This window comes from Molossus molossus, unplaced genomic scaffold (assembly GCF_014108415.1).
Source record: "Molossus molossus isolate mMolMol1 unplaced genomic scaffold, mMolMol1.p scaffold_m16_p_13, whole genome shotgun sequence".
NCBI classification, from domain to species: Eukaryota; Metazoa; Chordata; class Mammalia; order Chiroptera; family Molossidae; genus Molossus; species Molossus molossus.
This window is the reverse complement of record NW_023425348.1, coordinates 47,334,737-47,350,816: the sequence shown is the minus strand read 5'-3', so window position 1 is coordinate 47,350,816 and position 16,080 is coordinate 47,334,737. Positions and strand designations below refer to the sequence as shown.

Below are 16,080 nucleotides of genomic sequence, written 5' to 3'. Positions count from 1 at the left end.
TACCAGAAAGCTTGTGAAGTGACATACAGGAAAAAAAAATCTCACAGATACAGACTCAAATTTCATCTCTGCCATGTACTCTCTGGGTCACCTTGAGCCTGTAAAATGCAGACGACTTCACAGTTACAATGTGAAGAAAATGAGATCATTTAAGGCACAGTCCTTCACAGTGCCTTTATGTAAAAGGTGCTTCCTGTTTGACTATTCTGAATGTGGGTCCCTGGGCAAGAGGGCTCATACTGTGCAGATTAGTGTATCCTGAATGAACCAGTACTCAGTCTCTTATTCCTAGCAGCTTCTAATCTTAGCTCCTCTTCCTCAAGATTCCAGGTGGCTAGATGTAAGAGGGTATGGTTTTCACCCAGTAAGAGCCACACTGCTGGGGTGCATGCCTACCTGATCTACACCTGGGAGAGTCTGATGCTCCTGGGCACTGAGGGGGAAAGAGAAGCTAGATAATAACTACTACTGAAATCTGCACACAGCAATATGGTTTACAAAGGATTCTTTACATCCATTATTTTATTTGAGCCTCATGTCAGCCACTGAAAGTATATGTTACCAGTTAGTTCCCTATCTTATAGATGAAGAAATTACTCTCTAGACACCTCCCTACATGATGTGTCCCAAACTTATATTTTTGGCTTACTGCCTTTACTCACAGAGTTCCTTGTTCCTGGAATGCTCATCCTCCTTCCTCCATCAGTAAACCCCTGCTCATCTATAAAAACAAAGTTCCAGCTTCACCTGCTCTGCAAAGCCTGCTCCTGACATACCTTGATCAGAATTAGAGCCATCTCTATTTATAGTCCTTCTAGCTCATTATCTTTGGGATAAAATCCAAGTTTCTCAATATAACAAAAATCTGGCTAATGCCTGCCTTTCCAACCTCATCTCCAACCTCTCCCTCCCTGCCTCACTATTACATGCTATGCTCAAGTTAAAAGAACCACTGATTCACAGATCCCTAGGGACATCATACTCATCTGCCCACTTGGTAAACCGTTTTACCCCTGTCCCAGGTTAACTCCTATTCATCTCTCAAAATTCATCTCAGGCACCACTTCTTCTGGGTAGTCTCTCCTGGCATCCTAGGACAGGTTAAATGCCCTTTTCTGCACTTTCAGAGCATGCAGCACTAATCTCTTATCACAGAACCTATTAGGAGTGAACATGAATATATTTCTGCTTCAGTAATATGTGTCTTCCTTATTGGTCTTTGCATATCCAGTACCCAGCACAGAGCTGACACTAACTATATTTGGAGAAAGAAGGGAGGGTGAACACGAGAACAAATAAGGGAAGGAATAATGGAAGGATCATTGATCCTCAAGTGAATCAGACTTTGCATTGGAAACCAATTGCTTCTAATGCCATGAAGTATACTGAATGCAGTGCACATGAAGATAACAGACACTCAGAGACTTGCATAAATATACATATAGACAAACAAACACAAACACCAGTTTGGTCTGAAGGCAAGCAGGGCCCTCAGAATCAGCCGCTGATTCCTCCTTAGACAGAAAGAGTTAGAAGCTTAATACCTGAAGCAGGGCTTTTCTTTTTCTGCTGCCTTGACTATTTCTAGCTGCTAGATGGCCACTGTGTTCAGCCTACCACTCTGTAGAACTCAGATCCTGCCTACACTAACAGCATCTTTGGGTTCTTGATTACACTTCTGGCTCTGCTCTTACCTCTAGGTCCTGCACACTGTACTGTAGCCTAACCTTAATCTTCAACCTGGGTTATGGGCTTCTCTCAGCTCCTACTTCCTTGGCTCAGTGTTCTACACCCCCTACACTTTTTGTCATACACAGACATGTATAAATATGGAAAGACACATACAGTACAGAAAGGTACAAAATGGTGTATACACACATACAAAGAAACAAACATGAAGACACAGAGAAACATATACACATATGTAGGCACGCAGAGAGAGAAACATTACAAGTATCACTAATCCCTGTCATTAACAGGGCTGCCATCCACAACAGACAAAGCAGATTCACCAATAAAATGGGAAGGAAGAAAAAACAACACTCTGTGCAGTAGAAAGAATTTCCCTGTCTGTCAAAGCAAACCACCGTCTGGGGTTTTCCTAGAAACAGAGAGATACCATCTGGGGGAGCTGCTGCTTCCTCCTGTATCTGGCTAAGGCACTGGGACAGATTGCAAACAATGCCTATACTGCTTCTGATATGTAGCTCAGACTGTTTAGCAACTGGTACCCTTCCCTGAGTGCTGGTTGACAATGTGTATGTCTTCTGCTACATCAGCACGTTAGATGACCTCTTATTCCTCTTGAAACTCTCACAGTCCCCTGGTCCACACCACCATTATAACCCTTAAAATACGCTATTGTCATTGCCAGTTTATGTATCTGCCTTTCTCACTAGGCTGAAGGCTTGTCAGTGACAAAGAATATCTTATTTTCATATCTACTTTACAGATGAAGAAAGTAAGACTTCAAATTACTTGGTCTTATAGCTAGTACACTGCAAAGCGTGGATGTAAACTCAGGTCAGACTTCGATGCTCATGTTTTAGACTTTTAAAAATTCAATGTCTAAATACATTATTCCAAGAAACAAAAGTTAGGACTGAAGGCATAAACAAAGCCATAGAATTTGGATTCAATGGGGGTTACAGCCTGTAACTTGACTACGATCCACTCTTGGTAGGTAAGTGCTACAACCATCCTATAATTAAGCATTTACAAGGAAAATTCTGGACAGGTCTCTTCCTTAGCCTAAGGAGAAGGTTTCACCTAAAAAATGATGTCACTCATGGTATCCATCATCTCTGTTTTGTCAAAAAGGCATGAGCTGAATTCAATCTGTGCTTTGCCTAGATTAAGGGCAGGTTCACAGAATGTTCCACAAGGCAAGAGGTAAAATGGTGGTTGCACCAGGAGACAGGCAGGGAACTAGAAGACAAAAAACCAGAGAGGTGCACCTAAACTGTAACAATCCTTTAGGTTAAAAAAAAAAGTCATTGCAAAAAGAGAAATATATGCATCAAAACCTATTATTGAGGTTACTTGCATATCTGTCTGAAATTATTTCTTTTCTGCCCTATTTTGCATATGGTATACTTTAAAAAAAAAAAAAGGGCAATATTTTGGATCAGATCCAAAGGCCAAGGGGAGAGCTCTGTTCCCCAGAGGCTGGCATTGGCATGGTAGCAGCAGTGGGAATTGGAGGGAGGCCCTGAGCATAAGGTGAATCCAGGAAAAATAAAACCAGGACTACTTAGCTAGATGCCTTTGATATCTCCCCTCATGGAGCTCCATATGGTAAGGGCCAAGAATCTGATGCAGGTCCCTGGTATTTGGGTGAGAAAGAATTACTACCTGAGTTCTTTCCTGCCATTTTAGCTTTCCCAGAAGCGCCAGCTACAAAAAAAGAAAAAGGCAGGTCAGGAGGGATGGAAAAGAGGGAGAGAAGGAGGCAGGGATTCTCCCAAAGAGAATGCCTCAGGGATCTTCAGTCAGGGTGTCCTCAGAAGCCATCTGCACCTTCTCAGAAACAGAAGCAACCTAGCTGTCAGGAAGCTAACCAGGGATCTCTGCTTCCAGAAACAATGGTACTTCAGACTTGGAAGCACCTCTACATATCTGCCAAAGCTAGAAGTGGGAGAAATGGGGAAAGAAATCAACATGGTTTTCCAAGTGTTTTCTTTTTTTGTTGTTGTTATCCTCACCCAAGGACATTTGGAAATTTTTTTTTTTTTTTTTTTTTTGCATTTATCTTCAGATAGAGCAGGAGGGAGAGAGGAAGGAAGAGAGAGAGAGAAACATCTATGTGAGAGAGACACATCAACTGGTTGCCACCCACACGACCCCAACCAGGGCTGGGGACAAACTGCAAACAAGGTACGTGCCCTTAGCAGAAACCGAACCCAGGACTCTCTGGTTCACGGCCAACGCTCTAACCGCTGAGCCAAACCGGCCAGGGCTCCAAGTGTTTTCTATAGAGCCATAGGGCTTCTTATGGATTGGGCTACAGAAAGGCAAATGGGAGGTGACCAATATAGTGACACTTTAAAAAAAATATATATATATATAAAATTATTCATTTATTTTAGTTACAGATGTTTCTCCTTTTTCCCCCATTGACACCCTCCTATGGATCCTCCCCCCAACCCCAGCATTGTTGTCTATGTCCACTGGTTACACATACATGCATATAAGTTTTTTGGTTTATCTCTTCTGTTGCCCCCCTTGCGTCCCCCATTCCCCTCTTTTGATGTTTGTCAGTCTGTACCCTACTACTATGTCTCTGGGTAGTGACACTTTTTTAAACCTCTTTTTTTTTTCCTCTTTTTGGTTAATCCTCACCAGAGGATCATTTTTTACCTTGATTTTTATTTTTTAAATATGTTTTTATTGATTTTTTTTTTTTTTTTTAGAGAGAGAGATAGAAACATTAAAGTGAGAGAGAAACATTGATCAGCTGCCTCCTGCATGCCCCCTACAGGGGTATGTGTCCTGACTGGGAATCAAACGGGACCTCTCAGTCCATGGGATGATGCTCAATCCACTAAGCCACACCAGTCGGGCTTTCATTGATTTTTAGATAGAGTGGAAGGGAGGGAGGGAGAGAGAGAGAAACATTGATATGACTGAGACTTATTGGTTGTCTCCCACACGACCCCAACCAGGTCAGGGGATCAAACCTGCAACCCAGGTATATGCCCTTGAACCCGATACCCTTCAATCCACTGGCCAATGCTATAACTGCTGAGCTAAAATGGCCAGGGCTTAAACCTCTTTATTGAGATATAATTCACATACCAATTTAGTGTATAACTCAAGGGTTTTTAGCATATTCACAGAGGTGTGCAACCATCGCCACAAGTTAACATTTTCATTGACCTGATGCAGATCTGAGTTGCAAAAACCAAAAAGTAGATAACTATGAGCTAATTCAGTCTCAGTTTCCTTATCACTTATATGGAAAAATTAATATCTACTCCACAGACTACCCAACACAGGGGTACAAACACCCCCAGCACACGCCTAGCACATGTAACAGTGGTAGGAGAAGGAGTAATACTACTACCATGAACTAAGCCACAGGCTGAGCATGCTTTATACAGGATTCCTTCCTTCCTTGCTTCCTTCCTTCCTTCCTTTTTCTTTCTTTATTGATTTTTTTAGAGAGCGAGGAAGAGAGAGATAGAAACTTCAATGTGACAGAGAAACATCAATCAGCCGCCTCCTGCATGCCCCCTACTGGGGATCAAGGCCACAACCAGGGCATACGCCCTGACCAGGAATCAAACAGGGACCTCTCAGTCCACTGAGCCACACCGGCTGGACTCCTTTTTTTTTTTTTTTTTTTTTTATCCTCACCCGAGGACATTTCTCCATTTTTTGTTCAGGTAGAGTGGGAGGGAGAGAGAGGAACAGAGAGAGAGAGAGAAACATCGACGTGAAAGGAACACATCGAGTGGCTGCCACCCACACAACCAACCAGGGCCGGGGACAAACTGCAACCGAGGCACGCGCCCTTAGCGGGAACCGAACCCGGGTCTCTCAGGACCACAGGCCGACACTCTAACCGCTGAACCAAACCGGCCAGGGCAGGACTCCTTTTTTTAAAAATCTTTATTGTTGAAAGTATTACAGATGCTCCCCAACCCTTTTTCCTCAATTGACCCCTCCACCTCTCATACACAGGATTTCATATCATCTTTGCCATAATCCTTCAAGGTAGGAATTATTATCCCCATTTGACAGGAAGGAAACAAGCTCACAGAGCTTAAGAAACTTTCCAAGGCCCTATTAGTGAAAGGACACCTAAAACCCTCATCTTTCTTACTCCAAAGTCTGTGCATACTTTTGTTCAGGTGGCCTTTCAGCATTCTTAGTATATTCCTTTTTTCTTTTCTTCATTTGTGCTCCTCTAGGACATGGTATTTTCTAGGTCTTTTCTTAATTATATTAACTACAGTGATTTTACCTCCATCCAGTTTTGTATGTGACTCATGGCATAGGGTAGAGGGAGAGGGAAAAAGGTCACAGAGGAGATCAGCCATGCACGTTATACACTAACATGTCTGGAACTCAGACCCTAGCAACTCCTAGAAAAAGCCTACTATTGACTCAGCTGCTAACCTTGCCAGGAACTCACAAGTCCAAAGCATCCTGTTCCCCTCTATCAATGACCAGCCAACTGTGTACTCTTATTCTACCATCAGGAAACAATTTAAGGGGCACACAGAGATAAGACAGAATCTTTGCTTTAAAATTCAAAATTCAAAAGCTTAACTCATTTACCTTTACCTCTAAGGCCCTGCACCAAACACAGTGGAAGAAACAGTGATGAATAAGACCTGGTTCCTTCCCCCTTGGAGGCACTGGCAATATAGTAGGACACACAAGGATGGACCCAACTAATTACAATACTGAGCAGAGCAATATGCCAAATGAAAGATTCATGACAAGTACTCTGGAATGCGAGAGCAGAAAGATCATTTCCCACTATAGGGAAACAAAAAGGATGTCCTGGAGGAAACAACATTTAATCTAGGACAATAATACTCAACCAGAAGCAATTCTGTCCCCCAGGGCAACTGACAATTGGCAATAGAGACATTTTTGGTTGTTACAACTTAGCTGTGGGGTACAATAAAGATTTGCTACTGGCATCCCGTGTGTATAGACTAGGGATGCTGCTAAACATCCTACAATGCATAGGATAGCTCCTCATAACTAAGAATTATCTGGCCCAAAATGTCAATAACACTGAGGCTGAGGAACCATAATCTAGGCCTTGGTGGAAAGTTTAATTTTTACAGGCAAAAATAGGAGGCTGAGACTTCCGGTCAAGATGGCGGGTAGGTAAACGCAGTATCGCGTCCTCCCACAACCACATCAAAGTTACAACTAAACTACAGAACAACCATCATTCAAAACCGCCTGAAATAAAGCTGAACGGAAGTCCTACAACGAAATTAAAGCAGCAGCCACATCCAGACTGGTAGGAGGGGCGGAGGCGCAAGGGGCGGCGGCGGCGGCAGCGCCACGGGCTGGTCCCACACTCAAGTGTGGCGGATAAAAATCAGGAGGACACCTCGGCTGGGAAGGTCTTTCCTGAGGACTCAGGGGTCCCCGTCCCACACCAGGTGCCCCGCTCAGGGTTCAAGTGCCAGGAAGAGAAGTCCCCAAAACTTCTGGCTGGAAAAACCAGCGGGAACTGAGGCTCAGGGAGGCTGAAGCGGCTGGAGCCCCAGGCAGCTCCTTAAAGGGCCCGCGCATGGACTTATCGGACTCTCTCCCTCTAAGCTTGGAGGGGAGGCAGCTCGAGGGGAACCAGAGTCATACAGGGAAGAACTGAGCTGTTTGGCACTGGAGCCGAGGGCTGGAGAGGGGGCTTTCTCAGGGACAAACGTGCTGTAAGAGGCCTTTGTTTCTTTGGTGAGCCCTTCCCCGGGGGGTGGCAGACAGTCACCATATCTGGAACTCCAGCAACCTGGCTCACACTGGTAGCCCCGCCCTGGTGACTCCCTGAGGCCCCGCCCTGCCCCACTTTCAAGCCCATCCAAGCTGTTGCCACTTGCTTAACCATAGGCCGGTCTTGGATCCTGCTTCAGGTTTTTCCTAAATTCTTCCAAACGAGCAGCATCGGGTCTCAGCGAGCCCCATACCTCTCATTAAGTAATACACAGAAACAAACACAGGGAGGCAGCCAAAATGAGGAGACAAAGAAACAGGTCCCAAATGAAAGAACAGAACAAAACCCCAATAAAAGAACTAAGCGAAATGGAGATAAGCAACCTAAAAGATACTGATTTCAAAATACTGCTTATAAGGATGCTCAATGAACTCAGTGAGAACCTCAGTGAACTTAGGGAGGGCCTCAAGAGCATAAAAAAGGACAGGTTAGAAATCATGGATACACAGTTAGAATTAAAGGAGGCATTAACTGAAATAAAGAATAATTTACACAGATTCAATAATAGAGTATGTAAATCCAAGGAGCAAACCATCGATTTGGAATATAAGGAAGCAAAAAATCCCCAATCAGAACAGCAAAAAGAAAAAAGAATCCAAAGAAATGAGGATAGTGTAAGGAGCCTCTGGGACAACTTCAAGCGTGCCAACACTCGCATCTTGGGGGTGCCCGAAGGAGAAGAGAGAGAACAAGAAATCGAAAACCTGTTTGAAACAATAATGGCAGAAAACTTTCCTAACTTGGTGAAGGAAACAGACATACAAGTCCAGGAAACACAGAGAGTCCCAAACAAGATGAACCCCAAGAGGCACACACCAAGACACATCATCATCAAAATGCCAAAGGTTCAAGACAAAGAGAGAATATTAAAAGCAGCAAGAGCTTCCTTCGGTCTAGTCATTGCCAGCGTTGGCGCCACGCCCGCTGCGGTGGCAGCCGCCATATTCACGGCGGGCAGAGTCGGGTCTGCGACTGCTGGAGGCGGTGGTGGTGACGGGATAACTTTACCAAAGGAAAGAAACCCTGCGTGCGCCCCCTCCGCTAGAAATGGCCAGTAATGCTATGTGAAAAGAAAAAAGGAATGATTGATTCTGAAGCATCATATGGCTAGACTATTGCAGCATCCTGGTGCTCTGTAAGAGAGCCAGACTGGTTTCCTATCTCCCAGGATTTTACTCTTTAGTTAAAAGGGTTGTCATTCCCAAAGCTTTTTCAACTGCAGGATCTTCAGGTTCTGATGAGTCTCATGTGGCCACTGCACCTCCGGATATATGTTCTCGAACAGTATGGCCAGATGAAGTGATGGGACCATTTGGGCCTCAGGATCAGAGATTCCAGCTCCCCGGGAACATAGGTTTTGATTGTCACCTGAATGGGACCATGCCACAGAAGAAAAGCCAGGTTCATAAAACTTTACCTGATGTTCTAGCAGAACCTTTATCAAGTGAAAGACATGAGTTTGTGATGGCACAATATGTGAATGAGTTCCAGGGTAATGATGCACCTGTTGAACAAGAAATTAACAGTGCAGAAACATACTTTGAAAGTGCCAAAGTAGAGTGTGCCATCCAAACATGTCCAGAATTGCTGAGAAGAGAAATGGCCACCAACAAACTAATGGTTCTGACTGTAACACAGAAAACTAAGAATGATATGACTCTTTGGAGTGAAGAGGTAGAAAATGAAAGAGAAGTGCTCTTAGAAAAGTTCATCAATGGTGCTAAGGAAATATGCTACGCTCTTTGAGCTGAAGGCTTTTGGGCTGACTTTATTGACCCTTCATCTGGTTTAGCATTTTTTGGACCATATACAAACAACACTCTTTTTGAAACAGATGAACGCTATCGACATTTAGGATTTTCTATTGATGATCTTGGCTGCTGTAAAGTGATTCGTCATAATCTCTGGGGTACCCATGTGGTTGTAGGAAGTATTTTTACAAATGCAACACCAGACAGCCATATCATGAAGAAATTAAGTGGAAACTACTAGTAACGTCAGTTTATTTGCTGTACTATTTCTACTTAACATTTGGGTTGATCTATAAACACTGTCAAAGGCTTCAGTTTTTAAAATTTACTTATTTCTAGGTATTTATTTCAACATTTATGAATTTATAACATTGACAAGAGTTTGTGACTTTTAAATCTCAAAAGTTCATATTGTCAATAAATACATGTTAAGCACAGCCACAGTGTACAGAATGTGGTAATTAACATGTAACTATGGTATGATCTCCTATTGTTACTTCTCCCCTTTATTGGAAAAACCTTAGTTTTAATTATTTTCTCCAAAAATAAATTATACATTTGCTTAAAAAAAAAAAAAAAAAAAAAAAGCAGCAAGAGAAAGGCAGCTAGTTACCTACAAGGGAGTACCCATTAGGCTGTCAGCTGATTTCTCAAAAGAAACTTTGCAGGCCAGAAGGGAGTGGCAAGAAATATTCAGAGTGATGAAAACCAAGAACCTACAACCAAAATTACTCTATCCTGCAAAGCTGTCATTTAGAATCGATGGACATATAAAAACTTTCCCAGACAAGAAAAAGTTAAAGGAGTTCATCACTACCAAACCGTTATTATATGAAATGATGAAGGGTCTTTTTGAAGAAAAAGATAAAATATATGAACAAACAAAATGGCAATGAATACATATCTACCAACAATGGAATCTACAAACAAAATGAACAGGAAGAACAGAAACATTCTCATAGATACAGAGAACATTTTGTTGGTTGCCAGTTGGGAAGGGGGTTGGGGGAATGGGTGAAAAAGGTGAAGGGATTAAGAAGCACAAATTCATTGCTAGACTGACAAACCTCAAAGGGAAAGGGGTTGTGTGGGGGGGGAATAAACCAAAGAACTTATATGCATAACCAATGGACACAGACAATAGTGTGGGAAAAGGTGGGAGGGGGGCGGGAGTGTGGAGGAGGGGGTCAATGGGGGAAAAATGTGGAACATCTGTAATACATTTTACATCCAACAATAAAGATTTGAAGGAAAAAAAAAAAAAAATATATATATATATATATATATATATGAGGGCGGGGGACAAAGGGGGAGTAGGGGACTTCTGCAGTAATGTCAACATTAAAGTTTTTTAATTAGAAAAAAAGGACATAGAACAATAACAAAAACAATATATGTGGAATCTAATCAACAAAATAATTAAAACAAAAAAAATAGGAGGCTGAGTGATGCCGAGAATTATCTGGAACAAAGGCACAGTGACGGGACATGAAGAGCATTGTGTGAATTGACTACAACAAAGAGTAAGGGAATGTAGTGTAATGTCAGGTGAGCTAAAGTCAGATTGTGGGAGCACTGAAGGGCAGCTTAGAGTTTAGTTTAATTTAGTAAGCAAAGATAAACCACTTCCTTATAGTTTCATCATCTCTAAAAGAAAAGGGACTAGAATAAACACGGAATGACTATGAGACATGAGCCAGACCAAGTGGTAGGAGATATGCCTAGAGTAGCAATTTTCAACCTTTTTCATCTCATAGCACACAAAAATTAATTACTAAAATTATGCAGCATGGCAAAAAATAATTCTCACAGCCTGACCAAAAAAAACTTTTTTAAGGTGCAATTTTGATTCTTTCACATCAGAGGGCAATTGTTGTGTTGGCTGTTGTCGCTTTTTTTAATTTGACAATCTAAATAGTCAGGTACCGCATGTTTTAAGAATTCTTGCGGAACACCAGTTGAAAATCTCTGGTCTAGACAATTTTAAGAGAAAGACTAAGATCAGATTTGAAAGGATGGAGTGTCAGGCACAGGAAGTCAAAAAGGAAATCATGCAGAAGATGCAAAACCAAAACATAGCTTAGGAAGTTCACTGGCAGCATGTACAACAAGGCCTAGTGGAGGAGAAACTAGAGGCAAGGGAACGCTTAGAGTTATCTGCAGCTATCTGTGGACCGCAGGCCGACGCTCTAACCGCTGAGCCAAACCGGCCAGGGCATATCTGCAGCTATCTGAATGTAAGGAAATGAGGCCCAAAGCCTGAGGATGGAATAACAACTATTATTTATCATAATAATAACTTTTGAGTATTACTCAGCTACTTAACTTCATTCAAATTAGTCCATGCTGGCCACAGCACAGGGCTTCTTTTCCTTCCCTATATACCACTTTCCATCAAGTCCAAGTCCTACTGGCCCTCTGGGATATTGCCAAGTGGACTGCTGGCTGCTCCCCTCAGAGTTCAGTCCCTCCAGCCCTGATTCCAGCTGGTGCCAGATTCCATCCTTCCCCAGTTCTTACAGCCTTCCCAGGACTTAACATGCTTCTTGGTGAAACAATGAAGAAAAGATAGAAAACAAGGTGATTTCTACCCTGCAAAAGTCAAGTAGATTTTATAACTGTGATGTAATATGGCTTTGTTGTTCAAAATCCTCAAGCCTTCCAGATAGGTAGAAAAAAATTAGAAGTTCTCACCTAGACCTTTTGTAAAGTACACCAGCATAGGCAAAAGGTTGGGTAAGCTACCAGAGAAGTTGCAGCCCCAAGAAATGTGTTGAGTTGCTTTGTCCCTACCCCTTAATATCAGCCACTCAGGCGAGGTTAAAACTACCCCTGCAGCATGCTGGCCCCAGTCAAGTCAGCCAAGCTGCTGGGGGTGGCTCCCATAGCTGAATGCTGGGATGCCATGGGATGGTGAAAGAGCTGAATTGGAATTTTTGCTATACCGGCCAGCCCTCACTATCTGTACCATGATGAGGATGAAAAAAACATGAATTTAGCACCTACATGTGCTAGGCATTATACTTGGGGCTTTGAGTACATTAAATTCTTACAACAAGTAACCCTGCAAAGAGTTACCCTCCTCAGATAGCTGAAGAAAATGAGGCTCAGAAAGATGGAGTTATTTGCCTGTCACATAGACAGTAGCAAAGCCAAGTTTTGAACATAAGCCCATCTACATCAAAATGTACACTTTTTCTGATGATAACAATAACAATAATAGCAATGATAACAAAACTCACTTTCACTGAGCCTTTTCTATATGCCAGGCATCGTACTGCTTTATATGCGTTATTTCATTCAATTTTTACAAGAGCTTCATGAGGTGCTTACTATTATTACTCTACTTGCAATAAAGAAACTGAGGCTTGAAGAGAGTAACATCTCCAAGTTTCCACAGCTGGTAAAGCCTGAGCCAGGTTTAAACCTAGGTCTGTGTAACTCTAGAGCACAAACTCTTAACCTTGTGCGGTTTCTGCACCAGACACAATGGAAGCATACGTAGATTTTGCAGCTTCCTGGGCTCATAGTGCTATCTGTTCACACCCTTGCTTAAGACTTCCATCTCAGCCCAACAGTTATATCAGTCAACAATTCCACACAATGATCAAGCACATACTCTGTATCAGGCTCTCCTGGGCATTGGAGAAACAAAAAACAAACCAACCACATAAGGTCAGTCCCTGCCCTGAAGGGACTCACAATTTGGTGAAAGAAACTCATCAGTAAAACAAACATTAAAATACAACTGTCAGGCCCAGCCTATGTGGCTCAGTGGATTGAGAATCATCCCACAGACTGAAAGGTTTTAGTCTGATTCCTGGTCAGGGCATACGCCCTGGTTGCAGGCCCAATCTCCAGTAGGGGGCATGGAGGAGGCAGCCGATTGATGTTTCTACCTCACAGTGATGTTTCTCTCTCTCTCTCCCTTCCTCTCTCTCTAAAAAAATCAATAAAAATTTAAAAAATACAACTGTCAGATGTGGGTAGCTTTCCTGGAAATACAGAGGAAAGAGAAAGGAAAGTAACACACATTCACTGAGCTTGAATTGTGTGTCAGGTACTATGCTGAGAATTTTTTTTAAGTAACATATAATGAGCCCTGGCTGGTTTGGCTTAGCTGTTAAGAGTATCAGCTCATGAACCAAAGGGTCACAGGTTCGATTCCCAGTCAAGGGCACATACCTGGGTTGCAGGTTCAATTCCCGGTCCTGGTTGGGTCATGCAGGAGGCAACCAATTGATGAGTCTTTTTCACATGGATGTTTCTCTCTCTCTCCCTCTGTCTCTCCTTTCCACTCTATCTAAAACTCAATGGAAAAATATCCTTAGGTGAGGATTAAATAACATATAATGAAACTAACTTTTGGGAGGAGGGGATACAGTTCTATGAATCTTAATACATATTTAGATTCTTGTAACTGCCCCCACAATCCAGACACAAGACAATTCTATTACCCAAAAAACTTCCCTCATACTGTCCCTTTGTAGTCAAACCCTCCTCACGCTCCTAACCCTTGGTAACCACAGATCTAGCTTCCATCCCTATATCTTTGCCTTTCTCAGAATATCATATAGATGAAATCATATAGTATGTAACTTTTTGAGACTGCTTTCTTTCACTCAGCATAATGCCTTTGAAATTCATCTGTATTGGGGGCATCAATAGTTCATTTCTTTTTATTGTTGAGTAGCAGTCCAAAGTTTTTCATCCACTCACACATTGAAGGACATTTGATTTGTGTCCAGTTTTGTTTTTTTTAATCCTCACCCAAGGATATTTTCCTATTTATCTTCAGATAGAGTGGGAGGGAGAGAGAGAGAAACATCGATGTGAGAGGGACACACTGACTGGTTGGTTGCCTCCTGCACGACTTCAACCAGGGCTGGGGACAAACCACAACCGAGGTGTGTCCCCTTGACTGGAATTGAACCCGCGACTCTTTGGTCCACACACTGACACTACCGCTGAGCCAAACCGGCCAAGGATGTGTCCAGTTTGTGGCAATTGTAATCAACGCTGCTATAAATATTTGTGTATAGGTTTTAGTGTGAATATAAATTTTTATTTACCTACAGTGGTAAATATCTAGAAGTAGAACTGCTCGGCCATGCAATACGTTATGTTTAACTGTATAAGAAACTATAAGCAAGAGTTCTAATGGTTCTTCCTCCTTGTCTAGCACTTGGTATTTTCCATTCCATTAGCCATTCTACCAGGTGTGTAGTGTTATCTTACTGTAATTTTAATTTGCATTTCCTTAATGGCTAATAATATTGAGCATCTTTTCACATGCTTATTTGTCATCCCTATGATTTCTCTGATGAAGTGTCTAGTCAATATTTTCCCATTTTCTATAGAGTTGCTGGTTTTCTACTGGTCAGTTTTTAGAGTTCTTTATTTGTGCTGGGAACTTTTAACAGCACTTTTCTCACTTAATCCTGACAACAAACCCTGAAAGGAAAGAAATCATTAACCACCATTTTACCCTGAGAAAATCAAAGTGGAAGTCATTAAACTACTATAATCTTATTACAGTTCTGCCTAATTTCAAACTTTGTTCATTACTCAGTCATCACCTGTGACATACATACAGACCTCTAGAATGCAAGTTCTATGAAAGTGAAGATCTTCTCAGTTCTCTTCACTATAAAATCCACAGCCCTATAAACAGTGCCTGACACATAATGGGTATTCAATCAGAATTTGTTTAATGGTGAGTAAATGCTCTTAATTTTCCATGTAGGCTCCAGATACGAAAATAACACTGCTCACAGAGAAGCCTAGTCCAGTCAAGAGAACAGTGGTTTTAAGCAGGCCCTTGTCTGTGTACCTCGGACTGTCAGGACAACCTGATAGTACCATTCCACTGCAGCAAATCCTTTGCCCATGGGCAGTGTCCCTACCAGAGCTCTGAATAGAACACAGATCATGAATTCCCACACTGCCAGGCTGGCATAATTCCCTGCCAGCTTGGCAAGAAGGACACCATCACCAATGTAGTATCTTGCTCATCTGAAAGGCCCACAATCTATAGCCTCTGCTGTCTAGGACAGAAGCTTTAAGTAAAGATAGCACTTGAGCAGCCAAACTAGCTTCCCCATACATAAAAGATATTATATTTTCTTTTCTTTTTTTTAATCCTCACCCAAGGATACTTTTCCATTTATGTTCAGATAGAGTGAGAGGAAGAGAAAAAGGGAGAGGGAGAGGAGAGAGAGAGAAACATTGATGTGAGAGAGACATATCAATGGGTTGCCTCCCACACGACCCCGACCAGGGCCAGAGACTGAACCACAACTGAGGTACGTGCCCTTGACCAAAATTGAATCTGCAACTCTTTGGTCCGTGAGCCAATGCTCTAACCACTTAGTAACTGGTCAGAGCAAAATATTATATTTTCTATAAAATACCTGCTGAATCTCAGTTAACCATAAGTCTAAGTTCACAGTTCACAGCAGAGTAGATACAGCAATTAGAAATGAGAGTGAATAGTCCTGGCCAGTTTGCTCAGTGGTTAGAGCATTGGCCTGCAGTCCAGAGAGACCCTGGTTCGGTTCCCACCAAGGGCACGTAACTTGGTTGCAGTTTGTCCCCGGCCCTGGTTGGGTCGTGCGGGTGGCAACCACTGGATGTGTCCCTTTCACGTCGATGTTTCTCTCTCTCTCTCTCGCTTCCTCTCTCTCCCTCCCACTCTATCTGAACAAAAACTGGAAAAAATGTCCTCGGGTGAGGATGAAAAAATAAATTAAAAAAAAAAGAGAAATGAGAGTGAATAAAAGAAGAGACGAGAACTATAAAAAGAAATCAGAACCATGCATATAGGAATGTAGGCACTGAGGCAAATAGCACAAGAGGCCCTGAAGA

The 16,080-nt window shown here is 42.3% G+C and overlaps 2 protein-coding genes across 7 annotated transcripts in view; one reads left to right on the top strand and one right to left on the bottom strand.

Annotated features, from left to right (window-relative positions):
- Positions 1–16,080, bottom strand: part of STIM1 (stromal interaction molecule 1) — a 214,756-nt gene that overhangs the window by 85,479 nt on the left and 113,197 nt on the right. The window lies entirely within an intron of this gene.
- Positions 8,551–9,746, top strand: LOC118627892 (methylmalonic aciduria and homocystinuria type D homolog, mitochondrial-like). Its single transcript, XM_036258387.1, has one exon. The coding sequence runs from the start codon at positions 8,765–8,767 to the stop codon at positions 9,206–9,208; it is 444 nt and encodes a 147-aa protein (XP_036114280.1). The 5' UTR covers positions 8,551–8,764; the 3' UTR covers positions 9,209–9,746.